Here is a 22,172-nt window from a genome sequence, read left to right as displayed (position 1 = left end):
ATGGCATTAAATATTTACATGCTACTTATTTAAATATAGATATTTTTACATAAACATGTAAGAAAGATATAGCATGTGTATGATGGAACCTCATAAGGTTTACGGCAGACATCCAGTGCTTCATAATCCATGTCTAATAATCTATAACAGATTCTGGAGCATATATATATATATATATATATATATATATATATATATATATATATATATATATATATATATATATATATATATATAGTGCACAGCATTAATGAGTACACCCCCTCTGAAACTTCTGAAAGTCAGCAATTACTCAATTACTTAGAAGACATGTTAGGGTTCTTTAGAGATATAATGTTCCAGCAATTCTGCTTAATCAATTACCAAAGAAGCATGTCAGAACTATTCAGGAAAACAAGACTTTGTTATCAAGGTGATTAAAAGTTGTGTAGCAAAAATGATACACCCTCCTAAAAGTTACTATATAAAACAAAATAAACATTTTCTGGTGTAAGTTTAAGACAATGTTTGATCAACAGGTAAGTATGTTGAACCAAAACATTTAAAGAAAAGTAATTTCTTGACAATTAAAAGTGTTATATATCCCACTGAATCATTCTCAGACTTAATCCTGACAACAATGAAACCACTTGGGAGAGAACTGTCAGGAGACTTATTTCTTAGCACAAAAGAGGACAGTGGTACAAGAGGATTATTGATTATTGATTGTTGAATTAAATCTAGGGTGTACTCATTTCTGCAATCTTTAATTTAAACAAAATTGGCTAATTTACTTATTTTATGGCTATTAATGACATATATTTCTCAGTTTAATACATTTTAGTTTTGCCATCTTCCCATGAGTTGTATTTATCATAAAGAAAATATATCTTTTGCATTTTCTGTTTTTGTTTGTGTATATATATATATATATATATATATATATATATACACAAATTTTTGAGCAAATATATCTATAATGCCTGTTTATTGGTATTAAGTCATAAGTTGAAAAAAAAAAAACATTTATAAATTCCCTTTCACCCAAATATACAAGCTGGATTGCAGGATATCATAGACATTGAAGGATGCATCTATGCTACCTTCAAAACCCAACCTCATAAGGGATTTTAATAGACAGAATGTTATGCAACAGATAAACTTAAAAAGATGGAACTTATTGAACGTACTACCATCTTGAACTTCACTCTTAAGTACAGATGTTATAGTTGATCCATAAATGTCAATTAATGTTCTATTACTTAAAGAAAATGGTTTTGTTTTAATGTATTAATGGCTGCTTCATGACCCTATTGTGGATTTTTTTTTGTGGAAAAACACCTCAGAATCCGACAGTGAAAGATCACATCCTCAATAACCTGTGGAGAGGATCCTTCGCCATAATTCAGGGAAAGTGTTTGGTCTGACATACCACACATCGGTGAAACATTAATATGAGACAGTGTCTGCAGCATAGCGAAACCCTTCAACCAACAGATCAGGTCACAGAGAAAACACACCTCAGCTCTGAATACGTGCAGGGGAACTGGCCAGTGTGTGTTAACACTCCATGCGCATGTCTGAGACACGTTAATGTGTTCCTGCTAACTTTATGACTACATTTCCACTGTAGATGCTTGTTTGTACATGTATATTTATTATTTATGGCCTATTAATTGATGACAAAGTGCTGTATTACAATCTTGTCTCCAGGTTTTGTTATAGTCAACTTTGTTTACACGATGTTTATATAAAGTGACCAGGTGTTGTATGTAAAGGTGTGCGGGCATGTACGAGACATGAGAGTGTGACTTTCTCCCCGTCATGGCGTCCTGAAGGCCAGCTGTTGTTATTTTTAATCCTCAAGGGCTGCATTTCACAGCAGCAACCACCTCCCCACCAAGAGTCCTTTTTTACACATAAGCACACACACATGCTGCTTCTGAATAATTCATGTGGAAATTATGGCATCTTTATTCTGCTCTGATGAATTATAAATAGCGGAATATAAATGTGACAAGCCAAACAATTGTGAAAGCCAAGACTGACAGACTGACATGCTTGATTTTCCATCTCTGACGCAAGCAGTTGAATGCACTTTATCTGAATCATTCGTAAAAGTGTAGAAGTATTAATCCGATGCCGGACGAAACGGAATGTTAAGCTGAAACCAAATAGCGCAGATGACCCAGATGACCATTCATTTGAGAGCTGTTCTGAATCTAATTATATAATTTACTTTTATTTGTAGTTTTGTATGAGCTGAATGAAAACAATTCACATGGGATCCTACTTACAGTCAATGACATTATATCTAAACAACAACAAAACAGGCATTTACCTTAAGTCAGTTTCTGGAAATATCCGTCCCCTTCAGAAGGTTCCAGTTTTTTTTGAAGTTCTCTATGCCAGGAAATTAGAAAAGACGAGTCTCCTTTCCTCAAGGAGTTGTGGGTCTTTTCTCTGTCCTTATTTTCTTTTGTCTTGTTTTGTTGAGTGCTCTGAGGTGAGCCGGTTAGAGTGGCTGCAGAGTGGCCTGCTGTCCCATCTGTCTCGGGCCCTGGACGCTTACTGAGTACCGCTAAATTTGGACCCTAGCTCAGGTTACACAGTAAGAGAGAGAGAGAGACACAGTGAGTGAGAGAGAGAGAGAGAGAGAGAGCACTCTGGGGTGTGTAGCATCCATGTGCCCACACCACATCAAAAACACACATACATCATTTTCATTTCCACAAAGGCATGTAAATGCATTTCGCAGACATACACTTGACTGTTTGGTTCAAAACAAGTCACCAAAACACTGAATTATGCAAACCTACAGCACAGGTAAATTATCATTTTCACAAATCATTTAACTTTTCATAATATATTTGTTTTTATATCATCTATCCAATAAACTTAGTCACAATTAATGTGCACGTAAATGTGTAAATTCTTTCGTAGTGCACTAATTTTATATAAAGTACTATGACGCTTTAAGTAATATTCACCATTACGAATCTATTTAAGTATGGAGACATGACACTTTCAGAACCAATGTGTGCCAGTCAATAAAGACTTAATTTAACCTTATATCAATAGCTCAGTACCTAAATATACTTTTATCCCATTAAGACACCCTGCCATTAACAGAGTGCTTTATATAGGAACGAGTACACAACAAAGTTTCCTGCCACAAAGCTTCATTGGTAGACCATTAACACCTCTTACTGTCTATACTTGATGATACAGCAAGATAAGCAGCTTCATGTTCTTTGGATTTGTGACACACTTTCTGTCTGACTAAGGTGGAAATTTAATTTGTTATTCACTGGTAATATTTCTGGAGCTGTTAACAGTTGTATTGTGTTTGAAAGAAAGAAAGAAAGAAAGAAAGAAAGAAAGAAAGAAAGAAAGAAAGAAAGAAAGAAAGAAAGAAAGAAAGAAAGAAATCGCTTAAATACAAACAAGGCATGTGAATCTGATCTAAGACTTCAACATCTCTATTTCTTGGAATAAAATAGTCGTCGCATAAACACTTTTATAGTTCTTTTAAAGCCTTTTTGAAGTCTGAAAGCTCCAGTTCAAAACAGCAACCAGGATTGTAATTTCTCCTTTAGTGTTTGAAGGAAGAAAGAAATTAATACGGGTATGGGATGACATGAGGGTGAGTAAATGATGACAGAATTTTCTGTTTCTTTAACATGGAAAAGGCGAGCCTCTCTGTGGTTTAAGAGAGGTGTTTGAGATGGACGGCAGATGTGGCCGTGAGAGCTTGCAGTAAGAGTCTATTTCAAGACACTTATCACATTCACTTCATAAACACTGACAGCGCAGAGCTATTCCCGTTTCTCAACAATCAATGCACTGATTACAGTGAGCCTCAGTGAGAGGAACAAAAAGATCTATCACTCAGTGTAGTCACAGTGCAAACATTTAGACCACTGACTGATACAGTCTCAATCCGCCGCATCAATGAGTGAAAGATAGTATGGGAAAGACCCTCTTTCTGTTTCATTTTTTTCATTTTGTTAAATGAAGGACAAATAAAAAGCATGGAAATATTTCCCTAATTTGCGCACTAATGGCATTTTGAGTAAAGCAACATACAGTCTTGTGTATCCAGGCCTTAGACTGGACAACACAGCTCTGGTCCATACTGTAGCTTATTTAGGTCACGAAGCAACCACTTAGACAGGAAGAGTCATCTTAGTGACATGCAAAGTATAAACAGACTATTTCACACACATAAAAAAGCAGATATCCTTGCAGTTAATTTACTAAATGATACAAAGTGTATCTAAGCAAAACTATACATATTAGATTTGATGTCACTAACCTGGTAAACTTTAGCAAATCCACAGATGATTTCATGTTCAATGGCACTTGGTGTGTCAACCATGACTTTGCTGGCAGATTTTGTTTCTAGTTAAGAGTCAGATTGGTAAAAATAAACAACAGTTATGTGCTGCTGGTGGTCTTTAAAGACGTGTAAAATCAACCATAGATATGCTAGCTTTGTGTGCATTAAGCTCAAACCACTTATAATAGTACTGTAAATGTGTATCTGTGAATGAGAAATTTCCACATTTCCTTCTTAGCACAAGCTCCAAAGTTCACCACAATGGTAACCCCCCAAAAATAATAAATAAAAAAAACTGAACTAACAGAAACTCTTCTAAATCCCAAAACAACAGAATATTAAACCAACCCAACCCTTTTTTCATCCTGTGCAAAAAAATAAAGAGAGAGAGAGAGAGAGAGAGAGAGAGAGAGAGAGAGAGAGAATAAATTAATAAAAAAAATATATAATTTACTATTTCAATCATGCTGGGAATTGGAGAACTCCTGTCCTGTTTTAGCAATGCTGTGTCAACAAAATCCAAACATAACTTTCTATATTTTGTCCGATACACATATATTGTTCAATAGTTACCAAGGGGAAAAACAGTAGCCACAAGAGCTTAATATGAAATATGTTATGTGTAATATGTAATATGTTATGGCTGAAAATCAAGATTTATGCGAAATCTATATATTTATTTTGCGGATAAATTTAACCGAACACGTAGTCCTCCTAGTTGACAAGTTTCTTGATATTCACCCTGGTCAGGCTATTAGATAAGTCGTTTCGCGTTTTTAAAATGTTTTTTGGCCCATTGGCATTTCCGTAGTCATCATTTCATTGGCGGGTCAGAATCATGTTTCATTGGTCGCACTGCCACACTCTATCATGAGGTTTATGAATATGAATCTAGTCACGGTACAAATAGTAATATTAATGTAATAAATCAGTTTCTCTATACGTTTGAAAGGAATTTAGAAGAAGAGCTGGATTGCGGAGTTTATCGTTAGTCGTCGTTTATCTAGTAAGTGCGTGAAGTCTTAAAATCAGGCTAATGTTGTGGAGCATTTGAGGAGCAGCAGTCACTCTAGTGAACTATTTTCTGTCATAAAGGGCTGTAGTGCATGAAAAGTTTTCAGTTTACTGTATAATTCTGCGTTCATCATAACTGCTGTCACTTATGTCCTGCAGCAGATGACAGCAGTCTGCGGCCCTCGTTTGATCAATGCTATGTAAGACTGACTGAAGTGTTGTTGCTGTCTGTATTAATAGACCTTTTTACTTCCGCAGGGTTCAACAATGCCTGCTTTTCGCCAGGTCGGGGAGAAACAGCTCCCCAACCCCATTCTGTACATGGCCTGGTCTCCTAAGAGAGATCTGATAGCCCTGGCTAACACTGCAGGAGAGGTTGGATCTTTTTTTTCTACACATACACATACCTGACTTCAGTTAAACCATACTGTTAATGTCAAGAGATCCTATTCTGTAGGATTATAATGAGTGTTCATTAGACTGTTCTGTCATTACAGCTTCTCTTGCATCGGCTTGCCAACTTTCAGCGGGTGTGGAGTTTACCGCCCAATGAGAACACAGGAAAAGAGATCACATCACTGGCCTGGAGACCTGATGGGAAAAGTAAACTCAAATAATATTTCACTGCCTTATTTGTCTTATATTTGTTACTTTAAAATGCAATCAATTTAAATGTAAAAACGTACTAAAATAACTAAACCTGAAAACCTATTTTGACATTTGACAAACTAATAAAAATGAGAAAAGCAAAACAAAATGACTAAAAGTAACTGAAATGGAAAATATAAAAATTAAAGCTAATTAAAAATATTAATAAAACTTGATGCAAAAACTTGAGGCAATGAGATCCAGGCAGCCCCCAGCAATGATTATGTCAGAGATCACATTTGAATAAGGAATAACAAATTTATTAATTAAAAATTATAGAGACAAACAGATTAATTAAGTAATTAATAGTTGATAATAAAATCCAGAGTATTATATCTAATAGATGAAGATGAAGATCAGAATATAGAGAAAGAAGGAACAAAATTAAGATATTTGTAGAATGAAATGAGAGGTAGAAGAGAAGAAGCGAAAGCAGCCAGAAGTAGAAGACGCAGAAGAGATGGGAGAAGCAAAAAGAGCAAAGGAAAAAGCTAAACTATCAAAGACCCAGTCCGTTTTATACCATAAGCATAGGAAAACTTACATCCCACTCAAACTTATGTTTTGGTCTAATAAGAAAAGGTCAAACAGACTTATCCATTATGTCATAGATGGTGTAACGGCTAGGTCAGAGTGACTGGTCAAATGTCAAAGATGAAAATAGATACAGAAGGTGTTGTTTTGACTCCCTTAAGAGAATATTGCAGATCTTGCATTATCACATGTCTGAAGAAATGGAAACAGACATATTTTCATACAAAGGAACATCAAATTCAAATGAGCAACTAATTCTGAAAACATTATCGCTTCTGCAGTACTTGACAGGAGTCCAATATCTAACCACAAACATGTCAACATGACCTGTCACACTGGAACACTTAAAGAACAATTGAATATAGCAAGCATACATATTCTTAAAGATAAAAGAAGAATAACCTTAAAGGAGTACATTAAAGAGTAAATACTTGAAAATATGACGAGTATTAATATATGGAGTAGGAGTAGGAGTGCATGAATATATGAAATCAAAGATAATGTTGACAAATCATAAGCCATAATTGATAAAATGATTAACATGAAATATGAATAAAATGCATGAATATGAATATTGACCATTTTGGAGGCACCAAACTGTAATATATGATACTAAAATGGCATGGACAGATCACTGTTAGTTTTTGAAACCTTACTGAAGTGTACTTTACTCATTCATATAATTTATTCATCTTAATGTACACTTTTATATATTGATATATGTATATATATATATGTATATATATAGTTTCTTATAGTCTTGTACTTGTTATTGGTCTTTTAACTAATATTTTTACATAAATTATTTCTATGTAACCTTTTATGGTGGGCTTGTAGAACAACACATTCACTGTCAAAAAATTGCTGCATTGCAGATTTGACAAATAATCCCAAACTTTAAAGCAATATTTAATGCACTCTTTTTTGCAGTACAGTAAATAAAAAATAAATACCAGTCACATACTGAAGTATAAATAAGCTGCAATTGTCATGTTATATGATTAGTAACATTGCATTGTTGTCTGCAGTCCTGGCATTCAGCGTGGGAGACACAAAGCAGGTGGTTCTGTGTGATGCAGAGAAGGCAGAAATCCTCCACCTGTTCCCTGTGGATTACCCAGCGTCCTGCATGCACTGGATGGAGGTGCATGATGACAGCAGGTGTGAGTTTTTTTCAGTAGAGAAGATCCAGTTTCTTTCTCTATTGACTGCTTGGTTTAATCTGTTTTATTTTTTTCTCTAGCACACTGTCCTCATTCAGTGAGTCTGAAGACGAGTCCAGCCGTTTCCTTCCAAAGTTACCCACTTTACCTAAGAGGTGAGACTCTGAGCTTCACGCATTATGGAAAGCTTTGGTTTGCCTGAATGACAAGTGCTTGGATCACTCCTTTTGTTTTTATATTTTCTAATTGTTTTATGGCCATTTTCCTTTGTGCTGTGATTGTGTTCAGCTACAGCACCACATCAAAGATTTTTAGGTAAGAGGACATTTTATGTGCTTAATTTGCTGATTATTTATCTTTTTCTTTGTCATACTCTTTTTAATTGGTCATCTGCATGTGGCATGTGCTAATGTGTGTCCAGCTCTGGTTTGTTCCTATGTGTTATTTTGTTTCTTGCAGTGAAGAGAAATCAGATGAAGTCACAAACCTTTTGGGGGAAGTGAGGTCAGTATTGTATGCCTTAGACCTGATTGGTTAAGCTTGAGACTTTCTGATGTTGTATTGTGATTGATGTGTGATGTTTATTTGCAGACTCAATATCTTGGTGGTGGGAGGACCATCTGGATTTGTCGAACTGTATGCGTATGGCCTGTATAAGATCGCCACGCTAAGTGGAGTAAGATATAACATCTCAAACTTGCTTTTATTTTGACCTCACACATTTTTTTCTTTTCATTCATGCTATTTGTTAGTACATTTTCTCATTTATAATCTGTTTTTGGTGTGTGTGTGTGTGTGTGTGTGTATACTTACATATAACTATATTTTGGGACAAATTTGTAGACAAAGTCATTACATCCCCAAATCATCCTTTTGGGGATATGCTCATTTATAAAAAATGATATAAAAATAAAGTAAATAACATTTTTTTTATTGTAAAAAAATGCAGAATTAAGGTTAGGTTATAGTACTTATAATTAACTGTATATAGAATGCATTTAGAAAGCTAAGTAAACGTGTGTATTTGTGTTCATTATTTTATGTCTGCTTCAGATCTCAGGGACGTGCCGTAGTCTTGGACTGTCCAGTGACCTCAAGTCCCTCTCTGTCATTACAGAGATGAGATCCACAAATAACAACACTGAGATCCATTACATACAGGTAAAGACTGAAAATGCTTATTTAAATATTGTAATTTATTTATAGTATTGTCATCGTCAACACTGTGCTTAATGACAAATAAGAGTGTCCATGATACAGATATAAATCATTTAAAAATCCAAATTCTTAAAAATGTACTCTTTGTATTCATGTTGGTTTCAAATGGTTTTGTGAAACATTTATACCATTTTTGAAGGGTAAGGTCACCCAAAAATGAAATTTCTGTCATTAATTACTCACCCTTATGTCGTTCCAAACCCGTAAGACCTTCGTTCATCTTCGGAACACAAATTAAGATAGATTTTTTTGATGAAATCCAACAGGTTTTTATCCCCCCATGGAAAGCAAGAAAAGTAGTAATAGTCAACGTGACTACAGTGGTTCAACCTTAATGAGAATACTTTTTATGCACAAAAATAATGACTTTATTCTCCCATGTCATTCTCCTGCGCTGTTTATGTTCAGCGCTTCCAGGTTCTACGTCCAAACGCCGGCTCAGTATTGGCCGACTCTGTTCATGTGAGCAACACGACGCATTTGCGTGATGCTGACGCAGGAGCCGGCCAATAATGAGCCGGCGTTCTGACGTAGAACCTGGAAGCACTGAACATAAACAGTGTAGGAATATATTTTTCCATGAGGAAAACAGCTTATAAATCATACTACATGATGTTTTTTTCCCCCCTCCAAAATGTAAAAATGCAGAAAGTTTTCTGTAAGGGTTGTGTTTACGGTTTGGGTTAGGCACTTAGTTGTGATTGTTAAAGGGTTAGTTCACCCAAAAATGAAAATAATGTCATTTATTCCTCACCCTCATGCCGTTCCACACCCGTAAGACCTTCGTTAATCTTCGGAACACAAATTAAGATATTTTTGTTGAAATCCGATGGCTCCGTGAGGCCTGCATAGCCAGCAATGACCCATTAATGTAATAAAAACATATTTAAATCAGTTCATGTGAGTACAGTGGCTCAATATTAATATTATAAAGTGACAAGAATATTTTTGGTGCGCCAAAAAAACAAAATAAAGACTTATTTAGTGATGGCCAATTTCAAAACACTGCTTCATTAAGCTTCAGAGCGTTATGAATCAGTGTATTGATTCGGATCGCATGTCAAACTGCCAAACGGCTGAAATCACGTGACTTTGGCGCTCCGAACCGCTGATTCAACACGCTGATTCATTGTGCTCCGATGCTTCCTGAAGCATTGTTTTTAAATCGGCCATCACTATATAAGTCGTTTGTTTTTTTTGTTTTTTTGGCGCACCAAAAATATTCTTGTTGCTTTATAATATTAAAATTGAACCACTGCATTCACATGAACTGATTTAGATATGTTTTTATTACATTAATGGATCTTGAGAGAGGAAATGTCATTGCTGGCTATGCAGGCCTCACGGAGCCATCGGATTTCAACAAAAATATCTTAATTTGCGTTCAGAAGATTAACAAAGGTCTTACGGGAGTGGAACTGCATGAATTTTTGGGTGAACTAACCCTTTAAGGTTAAAGTAAAGGACTAGGGATTGCATTATATCAAAGAATGTTCTAACAAAGTCATACAAATGTGTGTGTGTGCATCTATACGTACTGAAACAACACCACTTGAACTCTCTTTGTAATTATATATGTACTACATATGTGTATGTAACTGTTATTTATTGAAGGTTGATGAGGCAGCAGTCAGATTACAAGTAAACAAAGTGCAAACAGGTTGAGTCACAGCTAATGACAGCTGTCAGGTTACGTGTGGCATCTCTGCATTGAGTAGAATATTTGAGAGTAATATCAGTGGATTGACTGTGTTGCAGCTGGACACTGGGCTGCTGTCTTCCTGTCTGCCTGAGTTGACCAAGATGGCACGCAAGTTTACACACATTTCCACACTGCTACAGGTGAGTGTCTACATGGGCGTCTTACTCATAGAAGCATGTGTTATACTGTAACTCTATCTTTGTACTCACAGAGTATCTTCCATTCTCTTTCTCTGTCATTTAGTATTTGCGTCTCTCCCTCACCTGTATGTGTGAAGCATGGGAAGACATTCTTATGCAGATGGACCTCCGCCTCACTAAGTTTGTCCAGGTTAGAGACCATCACATGCCAGCCAGTCACAAACAAGCAAATATAAGATATCCGATTTAAACGATTCATCCTGAAAATACATATAAATGCAATAATGGACTGTGATCCATGGAAGCCATTGTTTGTTCTTTCTTTAGAGTTGATGGTTTTTGTTTTACAGGAAAAGAACACAAGCACTCAGGTTCAGGATGAGTTTCTGGAACTACTGTTATGGGGCCATGCAAGGTAAACACAATTCATTAATGGTAGTCAAAAAACTAGGTTTTTCAACAGCACACGTTGTCTTACCACTGTGGTGACATATTAAAATGTAATGTTTATTTATTCTGTTTGCATAATTATTTCTTCTTGAGTAATAGTATAATATTATAATATTTAAATAAAATAATCTAAAAGATATAATATTAGATTTGTATAATTACATAATTAACATAATAGCATTATATAATAATATGTAGGCTATAATTAATAACATTTTAATATATTCTGTGATTTTTATATTGGTTACGCTTTACTTTACAGTGCCGTGGTTACATTGTAATTACTCAAATAAGTACTGAGTACTATTAATTAACTACATGTAATTACTATAGAGTTATTAGGGTTTGGTTTAGGTTTAGTTACTTGTAATTATGCATAATTTACTGTTATTACTATAATAATTACATGTAGTAACCTGTAACTACGGCACTGTAAAATAAAGTGTTACCTTTATATTAAATATATTTCATATTATTTATATACAGTACAGTCCAAAAGTTTGGAACCACTAAGATTTTTAATGTTTTTAAAAGAAGTTTCGTCTGCTCACCAAGGCTACATTTATTTAATTAAAAATACAGTAAAAAACAGTAATATTGTGAAATATTATTACAATTTAAAATAACTGTGTACTATTTAAATATATTTGACAAAGTAATTTATTCCTGTGATGCAAAGCTGAATTTTCAGCATCGTTACTCCAGTCTTCAGTGTCACATGATCCTTCAGAAATCATTCTAATATGCTGATTTGCTGCTCAATAAACATTTATGATTATTTTCTACGTTGAAAACAGTTGTGTACTTTTTTTTTTCAGGATTCCTTGATGAATAGAAAGTTCAAAAGAACAGCATTTATCTGAAATACAAAGCTTCTGGAGCATTATACACTACTGTTCAAAAGTTTGGGGTCAGTAAGAATTTTTATTTTTATTTTTTTGAAAAGAAATTAAAGAAATGAATACTTTTATTCAGCAAGGATGCATTAAATCAATCAAAAGTGGCAGTAAAGACATTTATAATGTTACAAAAGATTAGATTTCAGATAAACACTGTTCTTTTGAACTTTCTATTCATCAAATAATCCTGAAAAAAAATATTGTACACAAATATTTTGTACAATTTTACACATTAAATGTTTCTTGAGCAGCAGATCAGCATATTAGAATGATTTCTGAAGGATCATGTGACACTGAAGACTGGAGTAATGATGCTGAAAATTCAGCTTTGCCATCACAGGAATAAATTACTTTGTGAAATATATTCAAATAGAAAACAGTTATTTTAAATTGTAATAATATTTCACAATATTACTGTTTTTACTGTATTTTTAATTAAATAAATGTAGCCTTGGTGAGCAGATGAAACTTCTTTTAAAAACATTAAAAATCTTAGTGGTTCCAAACTTTTGGACTGTACTGTATATTCTTGACATTGTTTTAAAAGCATGCAAGATTAGCTCATGCATGCGTTTACTCTAAATGGCCAACAGAGGGCAACATATGATAATGTAAACTTGGAAATGTAAACTTACAGCTACAGTCAGAATAGGAAAATATACAATTGTCCACTATAGGATATACAAATGAATATGTTAAGATGTGGATGAACAGGATGTATGGTCTTATTGATCTCAGCCTTGGATGGAAACTTTTAGCATAGCTGATAATGTGTTGTTGTTATATTTGTGGGTGTTCATTAGCATAGCCAAACCAGATGATTACATGACAAATGATTACTTTTGTAGAACTGCATATATCGAGTTTCCTGTTTCTCTTTCAGCCCTGAACTTCAAGCTCTTCTCATGAATCAACTCACAGTCAAGGTAAATCTACCTGGAATTAGGTTCAGTTATCCTACTGCTATTAGTTGAGCAATTATTATCAACTTCATTCATTATTACTGTATGCTTTTCTTTTTCTTTTTTTAACTGCTCAGGGCTTAAAGATGTTGGGCCAGTCCATTGATTCTTCGTATTCTAGCATCCAGAAACTTGTTATCAGTCACTTGCAGAGGTGTGTATCATTCACTAGCGTTTTAACCAGCACTAGATAGAGAGTGTTACGGAGCGGCCTGTGCATTGAGTGTTTTGCTGTGCACACAGTGGCTCTGAGGCGCTGCTGTATCATCTGAGCGAGGTCAAAGGAATGGCGCTCTGGAAGCAGAAGTTTCAACCTCTTGGCCTGGATCCTGCAGCCATTGAGGGTATAAGACTGACTATTTATAGACTAGTGATATTTTAGTATTATTTATGTACTATTATATGCCTTTATAAATATTTTTGTTTTGATATTTTATAATTTTGATTATTTTTATACTATATATTTCTATATAGCTTTCTTTTTTTTTCTTTTTTTTATCATTTTAGTACTTCAGCTTAAACTTGTTTTATTTCTGGCAAGGCAACATTTCTATTTTTTGTATAAAGTTTTATCAGAAATTTATATTTTATTTTATTTCAGCTTTATTTCAATTAACACATTTTCTGTAATTAATAACAAGTAGAATTTTGTTAATGTTTTAGATGCCATCGTAGCTGTGGGATCTTTCACCCTGAAGGCCAGTGAACTTTTACAGTGAGTTTAATCTTATTCTATCCACTTTATCCTGAATGTCCTTTCTGTACATGTCATTATTAAACTTCTCTCAACTGCTTGTCTTGATTCCAGAGTCATTGATAAGAGTATGAAGAACTTCAAAGCCTTTTTCAGATGGCTGTATGTTGGTAAGCTACAGTTTTGTTTTTGAGATATATTTAGTCAAAAACTCCAATACCTAGCATGTTGCCTTGTTACTTGCTTCTTACATAGGCAGCAGCCTTCTAAGGGAGCTTTCTAACCACCGTGAAACCTCAAAGTTGACTGATTTAGGAAATAAGCAATGTGCAATTATACTGAATTATTTTTATTGTTACTTTTCAGTATTGAATGAGGTTTATTTTATAATCAACATTCTTGTTTTAGCCATAATGGATTTTTTTTTTCACTGAGCATGTTACAATGTGTTATGGAATGTGATTGCTGTTATGAACTTGTATCAGCCTGTGTATCAGGAGTGCACCTATAATGCCTTAAAATGATGCCTCATTAGGCAACTCACTAGATTTTGAAACAGTCTTTTTGTATTGTATTGTAACAGCTTTTGCTTTTCTCAGCAATGCTTCGAATGTCAGAAGATCACGTTCCTCCTGAGCTTAACAAGGTGAGATATCAACAGACATGATTGTGACAGATTGTGGGTGAAGAAAATGGTGGTGGTGCGAAAATGAATAATAATAATTTAAATAAAACTATTTAATTTCTAAAAAAAAAAATATATATATATATAAAATATAAATATATATAATAAATGTTAAAGGGTTAGTTCACCCAAAAATGAAAATTCTGTCATTAATTACTCACCCTCATGTCGTTCTACACCCGTAAGATTTTAGTTCATCTTCAAACACAAATGAAAATCTTTTTGATGAAATTGGAGAGCTTTCTGTTCCTTTGTGTTCCAAAGATGAACAAAGGTCTTATGGAATTGGAATGACATGAGGGTGAGTAATTAATGACAGAATTTTCTTTTTTTATATATATATATATATATATATATATATATAGGCCTTTTTTTAAGATGTGTATATTTCTACTGTTGTAAATGTAAATGTGATTGTGTGTTTCAGATGACTCAGAAGGATCTGGCTTTTGTGGCTGACTTCCTATCTGAGCATTTCAGCGCTGTGAGTTAATGAGAAACACGTAATTTTAACACTAAACAAACATTTGGTGAAAGCCCATCTCATTTTCTGTTCCTCATTTCAGAACGAGGAGCTGTTTGATCGGAAAGGGAAGTATTTCAACGTTGAGCGTGTCGGACAGGTAAGCGCCTTCTTACATGTTCAAGAAGGGAATTCTTTTCCTCATTTTATAACATACTTGATCTGTTGTTGTTGTTTTGTTTGTTTGTTGTTTTGCAGTACTTGAAGGATGAAGATGAAGACTTGGTATCTCCACCCAACATGGAGGGCAACCAGTGGGTGACATTTGTAAAGCAGAGCACTCATCTAAAAGGTAAAATCACAACACCTTCTTCCTTTATTAGACCACAAGACTGCTAATGTAAACTTATATTTTTGAGGAAAAAGTAAATTTGAATATGAGAAATGTAATTAATTACTTATATGTTTGATACTTCTTGTGTTGCAGACAGTCCACTGCTCTTCCCCACTTACCCAAAGAAGTCTTTGCACTTTGTCAAGAGGATGATGGAGGGGTCCATTGATCTGTGCTTACAGAAACCAGCCGTGAGTCTCAAACACACACACACACACACATACATACACACACACACACACACGTTTGTTTTTGTGAATTGTGGGGACATTCCATTGGCATAATGGTTTTTATACTGTACAAACTGTATTTTCTATCCCCCTACACCTAAACCTACCCATCACAGGAAACTGTGAACATTTTACTTTCTCACAAAAACTCATTCTGTGTGATTTATAAGCCTTTTGAAAAATGGGGACATATAATACCTATGTCATACCCATGCCATTATACAAATTTGTGTCCTGATATATCACAAAAACACGCACGCACACACACGCATAAAAACACACACAAACCTTACTACTCTTTCTGTATCTTTGTAAACAAAGTCACACTGACACGGTGACTGAGTGCTTGGACACAACTGAATAACTCTAGGACAACAACAGTTTTACATATTCTGCTTTGAAACCTTATAATTTAGGGCTAAACTACTTTTGTTTTCAGCTCTTTATTATGGGTTGAGATTGTTTGAGTCAGTGTTTATGAATTTCAGCCAACCGGAATAACAATAAAAACACAAGCTGCAATATGAGGGCCTATTATATTTATAGACAACAAAGAGGCTTGACGTATTATTACCTCCCCTCAAAAATTTACAACCTTTTGTCTTTCACAAAATGGACATGCATCCCATCCTCTACTCTTTTCCAGTGGATGCTCTAACTTGCCTTCTCACACACAATCTCCATCCATTAACGGTCTCCAGCACATATATAACAGAAGCATTAACTTCATTAACTGGATTGTTTCGCCCTTCCTGCTGACCATTCTTTTCCTGAGCACTAATGCGTCTGACTCCTAATCATATGTCTGTGTGTGTTCTTCAGGAGGTCATCGGGCATTCAGTAAAACAAGCTGTGTGTTTACGCTTGTACACTGTTCCTGAGAGGTAATCCATGGTCTGGATTTTGACAGGAAATAATAGATTGCTTGATTTTGATTTACATATAAATTCATATTTTGTCTCGCTGTTGGAATTATGATGATTTCGATTTGTTTTTTGTTTGTTTTTGCTTTTTTTGATAGTTCAGAAAATACACCAAGGCTGTTTGAGCTGCCTTCACTGTAAGTGGACTACTTGTATCCCTGTTGTAACCCATTTGTAACCCATTCTGCGGTTATAGTGTCTGTCAATAATGTAGGGTTCATAAAGCAATTACAGTGTGCATGTGTAATAACATTGATTTTTCTAAACACGGTGATGATGATGATGATGATAATGATATGAGTATATTTTAATGCAGGTGGAATGATAAGAAGACCGGTATGCATTATGTAGTGTTCTGCATGCCTGAGATCTCACCCTCTAAAATCTATATTCTGAGGAGAGCAACAGACCCCAACAGGTACACATACCTCTTTTGTTCTGAGGTAAAGAAAAACATTTTTTTTGTAAATGTATGTATATTACCATTTAAAAGATTGGGCTCATTAATATTTTTGGTGGGAAAAAAAACAACCTTTTTTCATTAAGGCCCTGTTTACACTTGGTATTAAGATGCGGTTTGGTCGATTGGATCACAAGTGGCAAACGCTAAATACAGATGTAAACAGGGTCTAAAACGTTTTGAGCCTGTCCAATTTTGCCCACTTCCAGAGGTAGTTGAAAATGCATTCAACCGAATTGCTTTCGTAGTGGAAAAGCTCATGTGGTCGAATGTGTTCAAACAGCCACAAGACCACCTACTGACATAATGCATAAACATTATGGGAAGCGCGCTAGCCAGACGAGATTTAAACTTTGTCGGCTGAAGACCCAAGTTTGGTTTAAAGATGAAAAATGTACCAAGCACAATGTTCTCTCACCATTCCTGATTTCTAACACACACTCACCGTGTTCAGCGGTGTGTAAACAACTGTTTTCAACACTGAAAATAATAAGCAATGTTTCTTAAACACCAAGGGCCCTATTTTAACGATCTAAACGCAAAGTGTAAAGGTGCATTCAGGGCGTGTCCAAATCCACTTTTGCTATTTTAACGACGGAAAAATGGTCCTTGTGCCGGGGCGCATTTTTGAAATGGGTTCTCCCTATTCTCTTAATGAGTAATGGGCGTAACGTTCAATAAACCAATCAGAGTGTCATCTCCCATTCCCTTTAAGAGCGAGATGCACTCGCGCCATGGCGGATTGCTATTTACATAGCGGAATTTGTTGGCGGAAAAGCTGAACACACCGTTCAATGAGTGATGTTTTGCTGAAATTACCTGTTAATTGGCCAGTCAGTCTTTCGGTCGTCTGCGTTGGATGCAGGCTTTTAAATAGCTCCGCACGATGAGTCAGTTAATATATATGTGTGTGTATTGGCACGATTGTTCAATTAATTAGCCAATTTCGTTCATCATTATAAGTAGTAATAGGCTGAATTGAAAATAGGTAGACTAATTCTAATACACGCAATGACTATTCATCATTACATTTTTATATTTATGTAGCCTACACAATAATATTCTTTTATAGAAGTAATCCTTTTGTTTTTAATATTTGGCATGTTTGTGTGATGCACATCCCTGTGTGTAATAAGCAAAGTCAACGCGCACTGTGGACGCGCCCAGAGGCGCAGTTTCTACTAACGCGCTCTAACAAAAAAATATTGCGCCATTGACTTTAGACTTTAGACCAGGTTTGAGTTGGTCTATGGCGCAGTCTATTTTCAGCTCCTTAAAACAGCAATGCGCCTGATCACACCTCTTTTTTAGACCAGCACGCCCATGGGCGCACTAACTGGCGCAAATGCATTTACTAATTTAAGGACGTGGCGCTGAACGGGAAAACGCGCACGGCGCCGGACGCAAACTAGCAAACACACTTGCGCTGCGCCTTGCGTCGCATTGCACCGGGTGTATTATAGGGCCCCAAATCAGCATATTAGAATGATTTCTGAAGGACCATGTGACACTGAATACTGGAGTAATGGCTGCAGAAAATTCAGCTTTGCCATCACACAAATAAATTACATTTTAAAGTATATTAAAGGTGCCCTAGATTGTTTTTTCACAAGATGTAATATAAGTCCTAGGTGTGCCCTGAATGTGTCTGTGAAGTTTCAGCTCAAAATACCCCATAGATTTTTTTCAATTAATTTTTTTAGCTGCCTATTTTGGGGCATCATTAACTATGCACTGATTTTTTCAGTCGCCGCCCCTTTAAGAGATGCGTTCCCTCTGCCCCACGAGCTCTCGACTATATTACAGTGCATTTACAAAGTTCACACAGCTAATATAACCCTCAAATGGATCTTTACAAGATGTTCGTCATGCATGCTGTGTGCATGCTTCGAATTATGTGAGTAAAGTATTTATTTAGATGGTTACATTTGATTCTGTGTGAGTTTGATGGAGCTCTGTGGCTAAAGCTAACATTACACACTGTTGGAGAGATTTATAAAGAATGAAGTTGTGTTTATGAATTATACAGACTGCACGTGTTTAAAAATGAAAATAGCAACGACTCTTGTCTCCGTGAATACAGTAAGAAACGATGGTAACTTTAACCACATTTAACAGTATATTAGCAACATGCTAATGAAACATTTAGAAAGACAATTTACAAATATCACTAAAAATATCATGATATCATGGATCATGTCAGTTATTATTGCTCCATCTGCCATTTTTCGCTGTTGTTCTTGCTTGCTTACCTTGTCTGTGCACAGATCCAGCTGTTAATACTGCCTTTCCTTGTCTAATGCGTCGAATGGGCTGGCATTATGCAAATATTGGGGTCATACATATTAATGATCCCGACTGTTACGTAACAGTCGGTGTTATGTTGAGATCCGAGTGTTTTCCGGAAGTCTTTTAAACAAATGAGATTTACATAAGAAGGAGGAAACAATGGGGTTTGAAACTCAATGTATGTCTTTTCCATGTACTGAACTCTTGTTATTCAACTATGCCGAGGTAAATTCAAATTCTGATTCTAGGGCACCTTTAAACTATTAATCAGTTATTTTAAGTTGTAACAATATTTCACAATATTATTGTTAACTGTTAAAAATAAATGAAGCCTTGATGAGCACACGAGACTTCTTTCAAAAATATTTAAAGTTAGACTGATGGGCTATGAGGAATGAATCAATTTTCATTACTGACTGATTGAATTTGTGTGTGTGAATAAGGTCTGTCCCTAATGGTCTGGTGGCCCTGAACCTCAGCACTCCTCTCAATTCTAGTATAGATGATGAAACGCCTGCACCATCTTCGACGTGAGTTCATCTGTGGAAATACCATATTATGACAATATTGCCATCTTTGTATGTGTGAATGACCGAATAAAATTGTGTTTATTAGTGACTCCTCATACAGTTGCCTAGATGCCCGCTTTTATGACGACGAGACATTGACGGTGGTATTGCGAAGTGTGGAAGATGATGAGAATAAGATGCGTATCCTTGCTCAGCTTCCTCTAAACTCTGTTATGAGCTGGGACGAAGAGTTCACTTGGGACCTTACGCTCAGGTACAGCACACTTGTTGATTTCCTCCAATCACTTTTAGTTGAATTGTTAAAGAATTGTAAGTAGCATGGTACATATATTGCAGTAGTTCCAGTTTCAGCAACATACTAGATTATATAATAGGGTTATGCTTAGCTTGGCTCGCCTCTATTGAATGTCCTGAATTAGCACTCTTGATGTGTCGTCTTTGTTGTGGTGCGTTTTAGGCTGGAGCAGCAGACAGAAGGGATCCCAGTACAGGGTCTGGCCTGGGGAAACCAGAGCAGAGAGATGGACAACATCAAGGCTCAGTTTGTGGCAGTTAACGGGATCCGCAAAGTGGCCTGCGTGGTAAGACTCGATAACGATTTAGGAAAATAGTTTATACTGAAAACGAATGATGTATAAATATATTATAAAACAGCTGTCTTTTTAACATAAGGAAATAATTCATGACAAACTGTTGAATTGTTGAAAATGAATGTAATATTGCTGCCATTAATGTGCATTAAATTTCAATAATTTAATTATTTCAAAATAATATAATTATTTAGTAATCAGAATCAAGAATTCAACTGGAATAGCATGTAAATGTTAAATAAGTCTCTTGTCTCATCTCTCTCATCAGCTCAGTGCCAATCTGAGACACGTACGTGTGTTTGAAATGGATGCGGAGGAGGAAGAGGAGGAGGAAGAGCGTGCTGATGAGTCACAGGAAATGAGCTCGGACCAGGACAGACTTGAGGACACAATGACTAGTCAGAGTGAAGCTGGGGAAGGTGGAGATGGAGCGAGAGGGGCTGAGGATGCTCAGGTGACCGGTCAAGGGTCAGGAGACATTTTGGATGACACTGCAGGATCAGAAACACTTTGAACTCTTTTTGCCTTGAGATCAAACATGTTCTCCACAGCTGAACTATGGACTCCTCTACTATTCCTGGTCATGTTCTTTATATATTAAAAAAGTATTTTGTGATAAAGATGAACATTTCACATTCTCATTTGTAAATAAATGGATTTACTGTTAAAAACATTGGTTTGTATCAATCAAAACTTTAATGTATCGGTGTCTCTTCTGAATGTCGTAGAGTCAGCTTCCCTACACTCTCAAACTACTTAAATATTTGTATGCAAAATATGCATATTTTGTAATAAATGTAAAATACAGTATATTGTTTCTCTCTATATATAATCAACTTCTAATCAATAGTTTTATACAGTATTTCTCCATTGTTTTTATCTCATTCGCATTGCGTAGTTCTTTCCCTCTTTAAAACTGCTAAGTACACAGTCCTGTACCTTTTTTTTTTGTCTACTTTTTGCTTCAAATCAAAGTTTGTAGTGTTGTGATTCACCTCACATCTGGTTGGTTTCACAAAGAAACCCTATGGGCAAAATACTTCCAGATGCACTCTATCCTGTTTATATGAGTAGATCGAGTTAATGTGATATTAATCTTTTTTTTTTTTACTATTATATAGGGGGTTCCTGGGTTAGTTTGGAGTCTGTGTTGGTGGCCCCTGGGTCTGCAAAGGTTGAAAACCCCTTCCCAAGGACAATAACAATCTCTTAGCCTTTCTGTTTGCTCACTTGGAACTGAAATGACTGGAAAAATTTGAAGTTCAGTCGAGGCCAGGGACTCATGAGTAGGACTGAGAGAACATTTTAAGGTTCTAATCCAGATTTATCCCTCTGTACAAGAAGATAAATCCTGAAGTGCCTCCAGCGGCCCTATTGGCTGACTCCATTCGTTCTGTGTTGGACTGATGAGCTGTAAGGAAATATGGTACATGTCCAAACAAGGTCAAAGATTTAAAAAATGATTTTCAAATTAAATGACAATTTTCTTCATGCAAACAGTGAGAAGATTTCAGTCAGAGATGGTTATGATGTAAATGGCTGGTTTAGCCATTAAACATCAAGAAATTCAGTTTAATTGGAAAGTGATATCATATCAGAAAAACCTAAAAACCCTTCAAAAAAATCACAAAATTCTAACCTTTCATTGAAGGAAAAGAATTGAAAATGGGTGGAAAAGCTCATTATGAAATAAAAGTTTTTCTCTAGTTCATGTTGGCCACAATTATTGGAACCCAATTATTGCAATGTCCTTTTCCCAAGATAACAGCTCTGAGTCTTCTTCTATAATGCCTGATGAGTTTGGAGAACACCTGAGGAGAGATCAGAGACCATTCCTCCATACAGAATCTCTCCAGATCCTTC

At 35.5% G+C, this 22,172-nt stretch overlaps 2 protein-coding genes across 3 annotated transcripts in view; one reads left to right on the top strand and one right to left on the bottom strand.

Annotated features, from left to right (window-relative positions):
• The window catches only part of palld (palladin, cytoskeletal associated protein), a 113,016-nt gene extending 108,451 nt beyond the window's left edge, over positions 1–4,565 (bottom strand). Inside the window, exons 1-2 of one of the 2 annotated variants that reach the window (XM_048206731.1) lie at positions 4,298–4,565; positions 2,321–2,573 (exon numbers count right to left, since the gene is read on the bottom strand). The gene's annotated coding sequence lies outside the window, so the exon portion shown is untranslated. The remainder of the gene's footprint in view (positions 1–2,320; positions 2,574–4,297) is intronic. The other variant, XM_048206732.1, reaches the window with a different exon arrangement.
• Positions 4,566–5,153: 588 nt separating this feature from the next.
• On the top strand, positions 5,154–21,134 carry anapc4 (anaphase promoting complex subunit 4). The gene is made up of 29 exons (XM_048206736.1): positions 5,154–5,327; positions 5,594–5,710; positions 5,833–5,938; positions 7,546–7,678; positions 7,761–7,835; positions 7,969–7,995; positions 8,140–8,184; positions 8,272–8,356; positions 8,734–8,841; positions 10,657–10,740; positions 10,844–10,930; positions 11,091–11,155; positions 12,973–13,015; positions 13,129–13,205; positions 13,295–13,395; positions 13,715–13,766; positions 13,860–13,915; positions 14,345–14,391; positions 14,858–14,914; positions 14,997–15,053; positions 15,152–15,245; positions 15,381–15,478; positions 16,340–16,401; positions 16,539–16,577; positions 16,757–16,858; positions 19,633–19,719; positions 19,805–19,972; positions 20,177–20,300; positions 20,578–21,134. The coding sequence occupies exons 2-29, from the start codon at positions 5,603–5,605 to the stop codon at positions 20,821–20,823; spliced, it is 2,433 nt and encodes an 810-aa protein (XP_048062693.1). The 5' UTR covers positions 5,154–5,327; positions 5,594–5,602; the 3' UTR covers positions 20,824–21,134.
• Positions 21,135–22,172: the final 1,038 nt, after the last annotated feature.

Source organism: Megalobrama amblycephala, linkage group LG11 (assembly GCF_018812025.1).
Source record: "Megalobrama amblycephala isolate DHTTF-2021 linkage group LG11, ASM1881202v1, whole genome shotgun sequence".
Taxonomy (NCBI): domain Eukaryota; kingdom Metazoa; phylum Chordata; class Actinopteri; order Cypriniformes; family Xenocyprididae; genus Megalobrama; species Megalobrama amblycephala.
Note: the sequence above shows the minus strand (reverse complement) of the source record. Positions and strands in the feature narration are given on the sequence as shown.